Genomic DNA, 16031 nt, shown 5'->3' on the forward strand with positions numbered 1-16031 from the left:
TAATTATGACTTAAAATTATTAAAATTTTAAATAGTTTTTAAATTTTATTTTATTTGTTAAAATATATTTTTAAAAGAAATTGATATTTTATTTTTAAACAGATTTTTAAATATTTTAAGTAAATTATTTTTTAATAAGTGGATCCACATCTTTTATTAATAATAAAATTATGATGTGTGAATCAGATAAGACAATAAGATATTTCTTAGTATTGTTAGTGTAGCTTACTTTATATAATATATATTATATTACAAGGTTATAGTTAAATAAGGAAATAAATATCATGTATATTAGGAATTAGATTGTATTTTGTTCTTTTTATTTAAAAATTGAGAAAATTAGTCCATGCATGTTAAGTCAAAGAGGAAACTGATCCTTTCTATTAAAACTTTCATCCAATTCTACTATTAAAAACTAGTATGGCTGACGGAATAACCGAACAATAATACATGTAGTGCCACATGTACCTCTTACTGATGTATAGGGATCAATTTTTAACAGTAAAAATGGTTGAAATTTTTAACAAAATGATCAATTTGCTCTTTGATCTAACGTAGAATGACTAATTTACCCATTTTTTGAGTAGAGGAAGTAAAAGGCAATCCAACTCGCAATACAAGGGCCTCCATGATATTTTTAACAGCACATAGACTATAAATTCACATTGACTTGAGAACACTCTCATAACTTACACTTACACTTACACTATAAACAAAGTGTCAATTTCTTGGTTGTTAAGTTATTTGGAGTTTCTTTGTTTGAAGCAATTACCGAGAGATGACTTATAATTTAAAGTTATTTATATATAATATAAATATATTATATGTTTTATATTACAATGTTTTGGCTAAATAGGAAAATAAAAATTATGTTGACATTATAATTTTCTGACACATGTTAGTCTCCATTTCAAGCCCTTGTACTATTCTTTTCACATTGGCTAGACAACAATATCATATCTCACACTTTTCATTTATATATATATTTTATTATATGGTTCCGACTAAATAAAGAAATAAATTTTATGTTCACATTGCAAGTTTTTGACATATGTCCGTCTCCATTCAAGCATTTATACTATAAATCTTACATTGACTAGAGAATGTTCATATAACTCATACTTACACTATAAATAAATAAATGTCAATTTCTTCATTATTCACGTAAACTCTTTAGAGTGTATTCATTTGAATAAATTCATGAGACAAACCTTATAGTTTAAAGTTATGTATACTAATTTGCACTATTATTAATTAAAAGCACATGAATTATTAATTAAAAATTCAATGTAATCGAGTAGAGCTCTAACAGCTTGAGTTCAAGTTAGACTCGGAATTTGGAGCCCAATATGCAATTCAAGCTTGATGAACGATTTATTTTTAAGTTGGAGCTCGACTTGATATATAATAGAGTTACTTGAGCTCAAGCTCAATTAACACGTTTACCAATTTTTGTACTTAAGCTTGAACTTGAGCTCAAATTCGGCTCTAGAATTAAGTTTAGGGTTAATAATATATGTTACGGGTAATATAATAATTTAATAATATAAAAATATAAAAAAAAAAAAAACTAGATAAGACTCATGAACCGTTTAAGTCAAGTATTATTAAACTTGAATTCGACTTGTCTGATAGCTCGAGCTGCTCAAGTTCGATCTCAACTTGATAATTACTGAATCTAGTTCGAATCAAACAACTTACCAGCAACAATGGGGCAATGTCTCACTTACATCCTAGTGTTTCCTACACCTTTCAACTTTTTACGGAAAAAAAAAAAAGGAGAAGAGGGAAAATGCCATTGGAAAGAAATTTGAACAAAAATCAAAGAATTTGATAAAAACAAAGAAAACGCTTGCAATGGAGCAAAAGGCTTTTGTAACTAAGCTCAAGAACCCCCAATGACATGATCAACACCATCGTATTTAACTCCTTCCTAAGAGTGACAATTTGAAAGATAATGTAAATTTGGAGGCATGGCAAAGATAAATTCATATAAATTAGTTTTGGGTAAACTACTAGTTCGTCACTCAACTTTTAGGATGTTTTTATTTTAGTCTCTCAAGTGTTGAATCTCTAATGGTGATTAATTGTACATATTATGTTTACGCTTTCGTTGCGATCACCTAATTTCTAGGCCGCTTTTATTTTGACCACTCAATATATATATTATTGATAAGGGTAAAAAAACATTAAGGGTTAAAGTAACTAAAACAATATATTTAAAAATTGTCAAATTGTACTTAGTTATCTCATTGTCAAAATTCTAAATTTATTTTTCTTTCAATATTGAAATTTTAAATTTCAAACCATCAAAATCAATTAAATAAATTGTTAACTTTTATCACTCAATAACATCAATTGATTTGTTACTATAATATTAAAATTAATTCAGTTAATTAATTTAATCCCTTTCTAAATTTTAAAATTTTATTTTATTTTTCCAAATTTTCCTTAACTAAATCAGCTTAAATAACTCATATTTAATAATTGTCTATGAAACTTAAACTCTTTTGATTATATAGTCTCGAATTTAACATGCTAAACTAAAACAAAGAAAAAATCCTTGAAATTAATTAAATTAATTGTTTATTCAATGATTGGGTAAAAAGTGATGAAAATATTTTGGATTTTGTTTGACATGAAAGATATAATTAATTAATTTAATTAATTGTAAAGATTCCTCTTTGCTTTTAGCTTAGGTATAATCTAAAAAATTTGAGTTTCAGAGATAATTATTAAAGATAAGTTGATTTTAACTTGAAAACATAAAATAAAATTTTATAATATCAATATTATAATAACAAATCAACTGACATTATTAAGGGATAATTTTTTGAATATTTTATTTAATTGATTTTTATGTTTTGAAATTTAAAATTTCAATATTGAAAAAATAAAACTTTCTGTAGGGGTAAACAATCACAATTTGACAAATTTTTAATGCATTATTTCAGTTACTACTACCTTTTACTTTAATCCTTAATCTTTAATTTTTTTACCTCAATCAATACTTAAAAATATTTTTTGAGCAACCAAAATGAAAGCAACCTAGAAGTTAGGTGCAAGCATAATGTAACGTGTATAATCAACCGAAATTAGAGATTTAGTGCTTGAATGATTAAAATGACTTGTATAATCAACTTAACGTTTGTATAACTAAAATAAAAACATCTTAAAATTTAAGTGACAAAATTGCAATGACTTACAGTTAGTTTTCAAGGATCTCGGAAGCATTCATATTTATTTAAGTTCAGTTTCCATAGTTTTGTAATCAAACCAGGTTTCTAGTTCTCAGTTCAATCTTCAATTTAGTTTCAATCAAATAAATATTGAAAATTCATAAAAAAAATATTTATGAAAATTGATTCAACCTTCAAGCCAAGTAACTTTTTTTATTGCGATTTAATGAGTTCAAAGTGATTCACTCATAAATCAAATTAACTCTTTTATTCAAATCAATATATTAATTAATTTTTTCTTTAATCTGTTCAACCCAGTTCCAACAACTCTCTTTTTTTAGTACATGCATTATAAGATTGCGTGTTGCATTTGTGGTTGCTATATATCCAATTTGACGCATGTCCAAAAGTCAGTGTCCTTCTTGATGTTGACATCATTTATATGTATTCTTTTTATCAATAGTCAAATGTTAAAAATATTAATTAGCAAAAGACCTTATAAATAATGGCATTGTTGGAATGTATGCTTTAAAATTAAAAAAAATGTTGGGTTAAAATAATAATTTTAACATCATTTATTGTTGAATAAAATGTTAAGTTATATTATATAAAATATCCACACATTCAAGTTATATAAAGTAGACTGAGGGAATGAGTTTTACGTTTATAAACAATTATTTGATACATTAAAGGTAGAAAATTTTAATTCCACAAGGTATTTTTAAGTTATATTTAAAAATTAAATATATATATGAATAAGATATGTGACAAAATCTCAATTCGTTTGCTTGTGGAATAGAAAAACTTCCCACGTGTACCAAATAATTAGCTTATTTCATGTGAATATCATTGAAATTGATTACATGATAAACATCAACATTTTCCCCATCAATAGCATGCATGACCATTAGGACTTTGACTTTTGAGCCTGAATGTAACGTATTGTTATTCGTGGAAGGGATAAGCTGAAGCTATACTAATGTATGCTCAGTAAAGGCACATGATGTTGAGATAGACAATCTCGGTGAGCATGCACGTACCACATGTATGCATGCACAGGCGTGTGGGTGTGAGAGGCAAAATACCTGTTGGGGTGGCTTATAATTTGCACAAAAAACGGTCAAGAAGAAACATTCTTAGATTTGAAATGCTGCAGAAAATTAGAATTTCTGAATATTTCTTTGGACTATTAAATATTTTAACTTAAAAGGAACAGACCAAAGGATAACCTGACCCTGTTGACTATTTCAATGGTTATGGAGCCAAGGTAAATCTATTAAGATAATGATCAATTGAAGACGTTGAGTACACATGCATCTAAACACGAGCGTGTATATGCATACATGCACGCTTATTCGATAAAATAACTCAATAGGAAAAGCTATATAACGACCAAAATTCACTCATCTGTAAAATAAGATATTCCCTGACACAAGTACAGACAACTAAAACTATAAAGTCTCCACTCATTTCATTAATACACGTACAAAACTTCCATGTGAACTGGGAAGGGTACCTGAGTTGACAATGCAGGGCTTCAACTCCACATGATTAGCCAAAATGCTTTTCCATTTTCATCTTCTTGAATTCAGTTTGCCACGTCGTTCTTCGTATGATGCTGGAAACAATTAGTTAGGTTTAGGTCAAAATTAACTAGCAAAAGTTGAAGAAAAACATACAGAATGCAAGTTGCATTCTATAAAGCGTAAAGAAGGCAAGTACAAATACAGACTACCACAATCTCTTGAAAATGCATGGGAGTTATCGGTTGCTAATTGCTGAAAGCTTAAATCAATTTTACTATTCGACACCCCAAAATTTGGTTCAGTTAATACTTTGGAGTCAGTCACAACACATCTACCATAAAAAACCTCAAATAATTAAGCCATCAAATTTCTATATTCTACTCCTCGTTACAGAACTGACCGTCAAGCATTTATTTTCAAATGTAAGGAAAGACCAAAGGCAGATAAAAAGAATAGAGGGCCACCCAAAGCTATCAACGAAGAGATTGTATTTAAGATTATAGAGACTCCTACAGTAGAAGCCATTCATTTCTTCCAAAACAGACATTTCTTTAATGACTAACATGTCTACTACAGGGATAATTGCCTTTCTAATAAAACAGTTTTCAACATGGAAAGTGTCTCAGCATGCCTATGGGTGCGAACCCTCGGGCATTGATCGAACTTTTCGTAATGAGCATCATGCACATCTCGAATTTCTAGATGAGGCACAATTTGAACTGTCATCATCTACAAGCAAACTTTTGAAAATTCCTACAAAAGTTTCACTTTGTTGGTAATAAATGCATCAAATGACATCTTTCTAAACATCCTGATGGATATGAACAATGACAGGGTAACTTCATTTTCTAGCAGTGATGGGCATTTTTAATGAAAGCTCAAAGTGTAGCAGCACTTACGCTCAGTTGGCCGAGACAAGAGAGAAATATGGGAAGTGACCTTCTTGATTGTTCCATCATTCAATAAGCTCTGGTCTGAAAAAAGTCAAAGCTCTTTCAGCAAGATATATCAACACAGACAAATAGAAAAGTAAGACCTAGATAGAGATGATATGGTAGAACTTGGTTTCTGCACCTTTTGCTAAAGGCAAGCAACTCAGAGCAGCTTCTTGAAAAATTGCAGACTGAAGCAGGTATGCTCGACCCTCATTTTCCAAGTGTATACGAAGTGCTTGCCCAGAATCTACAAATAAAACCGCAGGATAGTTCAAATATTTCAAACATAAATGGTTGCCTAGCAAATGTGCAAGTGATGTATGGATGCAATTTGCAAACATTCTTCTTTTCTTCTAGGTCACAGCAAATTGTAGCATAGAAATCAATATCCTATATTCAGCGTGAGTCAAAGAAATGAGGTGCTTTGTTTTGTGTATCATGCACCTGAGGAGCAAATAAACTTGACATCTTCGAATTCACAGGATTGAAGGATCAATGGAGTCTCTGGAGCCATGGCATACTGAGGTTTTCTCGGTGTCTTCTCAATGTCCAGTAATATATCTATCACCTACACAAAATTGATTGATAGGTCACTTGATGTGAATACAACTCAAGCCAAAAGGTTAAGATGCATGCATAACACTCTAGAAAGATGTAAAAAATAAACAAATAAGCATATTTATTAGGGTTCGGCATCAGGTATCATGCTGGTCAATTTCAGGAAAAAGGACCGGCTTGATGGAAGGCTATTTAGTTCCAGTGTCTGTTTAATTCCACCTCTGACCTAGCAAAGCAATTTATCAAAGACTGAAAACAAAGAGTTGAAGAGAATAACTGTCACGCACATCAACTGATTCAAGACCTTGGCCTATCATAAATAGCACAGCAACCATGCACCGCACCTGATGCCACAGGAAGGCACTACCTTTAACTTTAATAGCACAAAGCTGACCGCCTTCAAAGCTGCAAGTAGTAACAGACGATTATCCACTTCTTCATACATATTCATGGCACTTTAAAATTGACACTTAGAATCTACCATTCTGCCTAATAAATAAGCATATATAATCTCACTTGAATCAACCAGAACAAATAGATAGTCACCTCATATTAGAAGAAGAAATTTCAAACTGTGTAATACGACGCCTGTAGTTGTGTACATTTGCTGCATCCATCTTACAAAAGTTTCTGAAGTCATGTTCTCCAAGAAATTTCTTTCCTGCATTCTCCATAGCCTGGAGATACATAAAAATATTGCATTACCGTCTCATATTTCTGGTGAGAACCCATAAAGTCAATAGATGGTCAGAACTCAGGATCCATGTAAAAAAGTTACTTACGGAGAGATTCAAATTTCCTCTCCAAAAGAAGTACTTATATTCTCTAGCCAAACAACTAAACCTGCAGTGACAGACAATATTGCATCATCTTAACCCATAAGTAGATAACTAATACAACCAGTTCAAAAAGAAAATTTTAATGATAACACTGAGCCAATAGTTCTGGATGCTATAAATCCATCAAGGATGAATTAGATTTTAAATATCCTCTGTAAACTAAATCATCTTCAAAATGTAAAAAAGTAATGAACTTTTTAAAATTTTAGAAAGACCTTGCACTGAAATCAATTGAAACAGGACTCCATCCTAAAATTCGAATATCACTTGGAAGGACTCGGTTCAGTACTCTGACATAATCAATTTCTCCTTCTGACAAAAAATCAAAAAGTAACAGCATAAGTTACAATCAAAGATGCATTTTGTTCCTTTAAACTTCATTGTCATTGTGTTCACAATTTTTTAAACGAAGCTGAAGCTAATAAATTGCTAAAACCATTTAGAAAATGCATCGTGCTGTTCTTCATGTCTGCTTGGTTTTTCTTGAAGAGACCAAGCTCGCATACCTTCTAACTTTGAAGTTTGAAATAAGTTCCAGTAAGATGGGGAAAGGCTTATTAATCATCAGATGATGTGCTATCCAGATTAGGCAATCACTCACCAACATATAATACCGATCTGATTATCAGGCAAGCAGAAACTAAAGAATTATTCAAACTTAGTTTCTAATCTCAATCAGAAATTTTATTTCCTGAAGCTTGTGAGTTTTCTACCAGCTTGCCCTTATTATGCATGTGCATCATACCCTACATTACTGAAATTACTCGGGAGAATTTGACAGCACAAGTGAGAATATGTGGATGGTTATGGTATCAGAACTTTATTACTCCATAATTTAGCCCTCTCATTGACCAGAAGTATTTTACATACAAGGATTTTATTCCATCTCAGCACTACTTTGTCCCACATTTTTCCTTCTAGTTTCCCCAAATGTTTAACCAGTTCTCTCTATGAACAAGAGAGACTGGTTAAGACATTTGGTGACAAATTAAAAACTCAAAGCTCTTTAAACAGTTTGATTTATCCTCAAACCAAAATTGTTCATCCTAAAATTCTATATGTTGCTAGCCTTTTTAGTTAAAATAAAATCTTTTCACGTTCAGTTGCAAATTTGTAATAGGACCCAGAAAATAATAGAATTCAAGGATATGGAACAAGAAAAATCCATGAATCACCAATATCAAATGATAATTACAGATAAAGCTTTTCCTAGAACTTAGAGTCTCCAGGATAGATATAGAATAAGTGGCTAACCAATTTGTGCCTCAGGAATTAATTCTCCTGAAATTTTGTGGTTTCCATCAGTTTCTTTGAGGTTTGACCTTAAAAACAATGCAATCACCTGCACCAAGCATTTTCCATGTTCTTAGCATTCAAATGGTTAAACGGTAAACCATGGTTCAAAATCACAGTTAGATTAAAAGAAGTTCTTCTAGTGATCAACTTACTTGGCCAACAGAGGACACCCCCTTATCTGTTCTGCCACACCTTGAGTACTGTGATTCCTTCTTGTCACCAACTAAAAGCCTTGTTTTCTCAAGTGCTTTGAAAATTTCAGACTGTATGAACACTAGAATTATGAAAGTACATCCAAGAAAGAAACTAACAGAATCATTCAACAAAAACAATTGTATAAGGCACATCTGATACAAGGTCAAGTATACTATGAGTTAATTTCTGTTTTTCTCAAGAAATTTTTTTTTAAAGATTCAAATAAATCTTGGACTTGTCATTCATCATCTGTAAATTTCAAAAAGACATTTAAGAACCATACCTCAACAGTGGGATCCATTTGTGCTTCTGAAGCAAAACCATAAAACCTGTCATATAGCACCTGGAACTATAAGGCTTTGTTGCTTTCTATAGTCTTTACAATTTATAAATTTTAATTTCTTTTTAAAATATCATGGGTTATAGAATCAAATGAGAAAATGGAGAAGACTTTTAAGGAAAAGAAAAGAGTCCCCAGTGATCCAAAAATTAAATCTCACTTAGCCTACAGAGGCTATGTATCAGAAGGGCTTAGTTTTCATACTATCTTAAATTAACCTTTGGTTGCTATTTAATAAAAATCTTACATAATGAAACTGAGGCCATGTTGATCCTAGAAGATACTCGGTCCAAGATTCGAAGTCTCAATCTTGTCAAAATGCCAGCAGGTGATAAACCTAAGTAGCAATATTTACTAAAGAAATACATACTATGTAGGGGACCTAAGTCTAGATGTTTTTACAGTTCTTGAACGAATGCTGCCCTAGTAAGAAGGTAAAGCATAAAATCATCACTGTGGGTGACCATGTCTGGTTGGTATGAAGGCTGAACTAAGTTACATGAAATAACAGTGCAGCTAATAAAACTAGTTCTTCTACCATAAATACACGATTGCTATTTTCTATTATCCTTTTCCTCTCCTTTGACAATAAACTTGTAACAGAAGAGGAAATCTGCTATTGACAGCAAGCAACATTACAACGGATTATGGTTAAATTGCATACCTCTGACCAAAATACATGACTTTTAAAGCAACATATCTCTTGGAATGGTGAGTCATAATTTTCAAATCATAACCTGTTAAGAAAGAGAGATGATAGAATTTGATACATGAGAAGATTTCTAATGAAAATGTCATACTTCTTAAGAAAATATGCAAGGTTAAGCAAAAGAAAATTACATAATCAAGGAAACTTTTTAATAGGATAGTGGCGTAATATACTTCATAGTTAAAATGGTGCAATTGAAGAGGAGGTGAGTAACTATTGCTCTATAGCAGACTAGCTATGCAGCATTTTCATGAAATATGGCGTGCTAATGCAGCATGTCTCCAATTTCATATCTCAGGAATCAAACTGATGATGATTGGCAAGCAAAAGTAAAGGAACTATGGCATATATATTTGCAATAATCACATATGGATCTGTGAATATAAGATCTCGGACATGTACAGTTTTATTCTTTTCAAATCCAATGCATACATCAAATCTGCAACTGCTATTTATTTTCAGATAGCTGCATAGGAAACTTCAAACTGGAAGTAACTATAGAGCAATCATAGGAACCAGACAAATACAACGAAGAAGTAAACACCAGGAAGATTAATTCAAAATAGCTAAATTGCATTAAAATCCTTGTCAGAAATAACATGAATAATGACCAGATCCAGATGGCATAACAAAGTGATGTGCCCTGTCTGAATCTGCAGGTTACATGATGTATAGGGGATTATTTATTTTCTGTGGTCTTTGGTAAGTCCCTCATTATTTTCTTTCATATCCTTTATTAACAACGCATCAACCCATAGGTGGAAATGTAGATATGTACTCCCGCCTTTTCTGCTATATCATTTCATTTATCAGCATACTAAACTTGACCACTGAAACAGCACCACTTATGGAGTATCTTCTCTAATAAACTAGTTAGATGGTTTAATTATGAATCTCACATTTAACATGAATACAAGCATGTATGGTGGACATCTATTGGACCACAAAGAAAATTTTTCATAAATTGAAAAGCCACAATTTTCTTGCTGTGGTTTTATACAAATTGGAAGCTTGTTTGTTAAACGAAATAAGTAACATTTGAGATAAAGTAGAAACTTTTGACACAAAGACATTGCACTTTTACTTAAATCACAATGAGCAATCCATTGAGGATTTTCCCACTCTCAACAAACTAGAATGATATTTAAGATCAGTCAATAAAAACCTGGATTTCTTTCTATTGTTTTCTTTTTTCTGGTCTTATCACCTCCAGCGTTTTTTCTCTGACTTTCCACACCCTGTTTAAAGCTTTCAACATCAGAACCATTTTGCATCTCCTCTGTCTGCATTATACCAACCAATACTTATAGTCTCATAGGTAACCAATCAAAAGTATTAGAACAAAAACCTCTTCCCCCCCCCCCCCTTTTGATCAGCTAAAAATTACGAAATGTGCACAGCAAGGTGTAGGGAATCATAAAGCAAATATGGCATATATATCTCATGCCACACTCCCAATTGCCAGGAAGCTTTTACAAGCATATCAAAGGCAGCTTAATCGTAAATTACCACTCGATTACTTCTAATACTTGTTTTTATGCCCCCCAAAAAAAAAAAGCTCCACTTAAAAAGTAGTAAAAGTTGAACTTTCCTGGACAAGACTATGCAGGCATTACCCTTAGTATAGCACCAAATTGATTATTTAACTAATAAAATAAATTTTGTTAAAAAATAGCAAATATGCAAATTCTTCAATATACAGAATGGCAGAAGAAGCACAAATTACAGATAATAATTATAATAAAACAAAATAGAAAAAAAGAATTTCAAAGTTCGTAACGGACCTTATGGCAACAACATTTGGAGATTTGAGAAGATAGCTTTGAATTCTCAGCCTCTAATTCCTGATTAATAAATTAATTATTTAAAAAAATTGATGATAATAAAATTGACGAGCAAAGGAAAAAAAAATTAAAAGGAAACGCAAGAAGAACCTTCACTCTATTTTGGAGAGCCTGTAGTTGGGATATGAAGCTACCCACGACATCACTGCCGGACTCGCTTATTCCGTTTAACATTTTCAAAATACCCGCCGCTGGATCGTTGCTGTTTTGCTCCGTTTATTTCTCCCTCAATAGATATTTTGTTCTAAGTGAATTACAGCAGCCCTAAAACTACGACGTATTGGACTTCAGTTTCCTTTTAAATATGTCATAAGGGTTTTTATTTAGGTCAAATTCTGCCATTAGACCATGTACTTTGCATAAGTTGTAGATTTAGTACTTGTGCTTTAATTTGATCAATTATTGTCCCTGTACTTCTCAAATTTTGAAAATATAGTCATGAAAAAAAAGTAGCAGTTAAATCTATTTGGTTAAATTCTGCTATTAGCTCTATATTATGGGTAAAGTTAGAGACTTAGCCATTGTTCTCCAACTAGATCATTCTTAGTCATTTTATGTTTTTAATTTCGAAATTTTAGTCTTAATATAAATTATCGTGGTTGAATCTATTAATTGGTTTTTTTGTGAGTATGTGAAAATGGCAAACTGACATGGCATTACATATGGGATAATATGTTAGACGCATCAAATTTTGAAAATAATGGTCTGTTTGAATGATTAACTTTATTTTCTAGAAAACTTTTTTGTAATTTTTTAATGTTTGGTTCAGTAAAATGAAATGGGTCGAAGGAAAATGTTTTCTTAGTTAATTGAAAAGGGCTTGTTTTTTCTATAAAATTACTTATCTTTTTTTTTTCTATAAGTCATGTTATGCGTGAAACTCCTTCCCTTCCTCTAATCTTCCTGTTATACCTCTCCGTTACTTGGAAATATGTTAGCAAGGTAGAAGGGATTGACTTCCCCTTTGACTCCACTTGACACAATACCCTAGTTGACCACTTGTTTAGGCTACAGGAGCAACATCCTTCCATTATCAAGCTTGGGCACTAGGTGGGAACATTTCTCAAGTGTGAGCACATTCTCGATGTGGTAGGGAGTCTATAGTCTATTTAGGCATAACTACCTTGTACTATTTGGAGGCATAACAGATTAGATCCCAAGATACAATCCTTTATGCTCATGAATATCCTTTACACATTTTGCGGGATTGAATACTTATCCAATCACGTCATGTCAGTGGACAAGAGGATCCCTCTTATAAATAGTTTTCTAACGATGAAGAAGGGATCAACTCTCGAGACCCTGAAGTTACTTTGAGCAATTACTCTCTCAAATAGTTAGCTTGTCCTCTTGTTCATGTTCCATCTCTCCATCTCTTTAGGTGAACCGGCCTCAACATAGCCACCACTCCTTCCTCCCTTGTTGAACTTTGCATCAACACTTCCCTTTTATAAAATCTTCCCTTTCTCACTGGCACCACCTCCTCTACTCTAACCACGCTACACTTTCGTCATCATTGTCATGACTCCACCACAGGCAAGTTTCTCGCCTTCTCCAAGATTAGATTTTGTTTTCTTTTAAAAATGGGTGTGCTTTGAATATACATCTGAAGGTTTCATTGCTCTTTGCACTGATGAATAAGGCATTGGCCCTAACACCGGGACTCGTCTCCACTTTAAGGTGCTTTTCCCTCTTTCTCTTTCTTTTTTTTTACCTTATTGTACGAGTTTGCTTTTTGGGTTTTTGTTAGTTTTGCTTACGGTTGTAGGAATTGACTGTTGTGTTAGTAGTTTGCAATGTTAGTAATCACACATTGCTAACATATAAAAAATATAAAGAATTTAAATATTGAATTCATTATAACTTGGATAATTGAGTTGAGTGCCTAAGTGAGCTAACTAATTAGACTTTATGTACACATGCATAAGCCCAAAAGATGGTGCGAATAAATATTTTATATAATTATTATTTTCATTTGAATCTAAACAAATTTATTCGAATAAATATAACTTCCAAAAAGACTTATAATGAATAAACATATCTTTTATGAAAAATTGTAATGTTGTGGAAAAATGTAACTTGTGGGACAAGTTATGTACCAAGTGATATATTCTTTGATTAAAAAACACAATGTGCCTAAATATAAAACTCAATCATGCTATTTTCACTATTTTGTTTTGTTGTTTTAAGACTTGTCATATCCTAGAGGCAAAATTAAAATATTAAGGACAGTGAATCACGAGTCAAACCTATTTCTTTTATTTTAATTTTCTTTCCTTGCACCATAACTTCCTTTCTTGTACCACAAAATTTCTAGCATGTTGTGTCTTTGAACTTGTCCAAAGTCATGTGATTTTCTTCTTTTCTTTTTGGCTTCTGTTTGTATTCTTGGAATGAAAGATTGATTTTCTTTCCTGATGTTGTTGATTATTTGTTGTGAACTTGAGCCCCTGTTGTTGCTTGATTTTGATCATACTAGGAATTTTGTTTTGGTTGTTTACTTGTAGCAATCTCCGTTGTTTGTGATTGTTCAATCTTTCGATCATCTTCAACAACAAAGAAATATAATAACCCATTTAACATTCCTTAACAATGTCAGCTTTTGGCAACTAACATGTTATTAAGATTCAATTGTTCTTATGTTTTTGCTTTATTAAGACCATGTTGCCTACATCTTTGAACATATAACAAACATTGGAAATGTCATCAAACTATTTGTGTTGCTACAAATTAATGATCTATCCATGAAATGCTGGTACACTCTAATGATTTTGATTATAATTTCCTTTTTCCAGAAAGTTCCTCCATATTCTTGTAAGAATAGGTAAATCCTAATTTGGTGGAACTGATAGAGTTGTTCCCATGGAATCTTTTTCTTTTCTAATCTTCAATTCTGTCATGTTCCACGATTGATGGACTGATTCATTGACAAAGGCTGGCATTGATAGAGTCATCTCTATATTTAAAACATGTTGGTTGCTTTAATCTTATAGCATAGTTTGCAGGTGTTAATGTTTTGATCATCAAGTGTGGAAACTCTTGCAACTTAGACATGTTGCTCATCAAGTCGTGAGTGGTGATGGTTGTTGGCCTATCATGGGGAACTAAATATTCAGCGGCAAATTAATCTCATAAGAGTTTGTGCTTTGTAGGAATGAAAGGAAACCAGAGGCTACTTTTCCAAGCAAATTTGGCAACATGTCATGGAGTGCCACGTGGTGTTAAAAATGTGTTTTTATGATATATTTATATTCAATTTTAAAAAATTATAAAGAATAGAAAAAATATATATAAAAAGATCATAATATATATTAAAGTATAAAAAAAATATTCATTAATTTCATAAAATAACTAAATGTTTTTAACCCAAAAAAATGTAACAAATTTTTTGGGTTTTCATCCTATTCTTCTTGTGAGAAAAGAGAAGAACTAGGTTCTCTAATATTTTTGTTCACAGTCATCTAAACAAAAACAAACCCAAAATTATTTACATTTTCCTTTAATTAAAATTTTATTACTTACATTTACTTTAATTAATTTAAAATATTTAAAATTCAAATCATCCTCTTTTAAAACTCTAGTTAAATCCAAAAAATTTCAAATTTCCAACATCAATGGCTACTGTCGGCTACCATGCTCCACCGTCAACTACCGCTCACCGATAGTCACGTAAGTTCAAATTTAATCATTCTCTTGTTTTCAACCCCTCTTTTCATTTTAAACATTTATTTTTTTTTCAAAAGAGCACTAAATTTTTATAGATATCTACAAATAAATCTCGAACTTCAATACTAAAACTAGGTATTTTTCATCGTCAAATTATCTTAAAATTTCAGTATATTCTTCCCCTCTTTATAAGATTCTCTTTCCATGTTTAGATTGACCAAACAATGCCTAAAAAATCCTTTCTTACTTTATGTTTTTTTTTTTATGTATAGTGATAGTACTTATGATAAGAATATGTGTACGTGGTAATGAAGAGAAAGATTTTAGCTATGGTTATTTGTATTGGGAAGAAGGAATGAATAAAAATACAAAGGAGAGAGAGAAAGAGAGGAAAAGAGAACGTGAGAAACCAATTAATCAAAAAAATATAATGTTATTGATTCAAGTTAATTTTAATAAATATAGTTTTGAATAAAAATGTTATTAATTCAATTTAATTTTAATAAATATATTTTTAAACAAAAAATAATTTAAGTAATATATTTTTATGAAAATATAAAGCTCATTACATTGCATTCTCTAATTGGTTGAAATTTTTTAACCTTAGATCACTTTTTGGACTAAAAACCATGACAGAGGGACACTTTAGGTACCAAATTGGGTAAAAAAAAGTTTAGGTATCAAAGTGGTAAAATGAGTATACTAGGCCCAAATTGTGAATTAAACTTTTTTTTAAACAATAAATGTAAACTCTATTATGATTTGACTTTATTTGATATTTTTTAATAATATAAGGACTAAATTGATCCATCTAATACTAGAAGGACTAATTTGATCAAGAAATCGTAGGTATTGGGCATTCTTTAGTTTGTACGAGTCAACTAAACATCAACTCGGTTGAAAAAAATACTAAATTATCTTTATACATTTAAAATAAGTTATAT

At 31.2% G+C, this 16031-nt stretch overlaps 1 protein-coding gene across 2 annotated transcripts; it reads right to left on the reverse strand.

The window, feature by feature from the left end:
• Positions 1-4422: 4422 nt before the first annotated feature.
• Positions 4423-11679, reverse strand: LOC105797010 (uncharacterized). Of its 2 annotated transcripts, none has more exons than XM_012626910.2 (15): positions 11512-11679; positions 11362-11421; positions 10785-10860; positions 9533-9605; positions 8812-8857; positions 8486-8596; positions 8292-8379; positions 7253-7349; positions 6981-7041; positions 6745-6875; positions 6486-6603; positions 6085-6208; positions 5780-5887; positions 5605-5679; positions 4423-4797 (listed from the first exon to the last, which is right to left on the reverse strand). In XM_012626910.2, the coding sequence occupies exons 1-15, from the start codon at positions 11593-11595 to the stop codon at positions 4754-4756; spliced, it is 1296 nt and encodes a 431-aa protein (XP_012482364.1). In that variant the 5' UTR covers positions 11596-11679; the 3' UTR covers positions 4423-4753. The 2 variants fall into 2 exon arrangements, with proteins under 2 accessions (XP_012482364.1, XP_012482363.1); XM_012626909.2 differs by having other exon boundaries at positions 10743-10860.
• Positions 11680-16031: the final 4352 nt, after the last annotated feature.

Source organism: Gossypium raimondii, chromosome 3, assembly GCF_025698545.1.
Source record: "Gossypium raimondii isolate GPD5lz chromosome 3, ASM2569854v1, whole genome shotgun sequence".
Lineage (NCBI taxonomy): Eukaryota > Viridiplantae > Streptophyta > Magnoliopsida > Malvales > Malvaceae > Gossypium > Gossypium raimondii.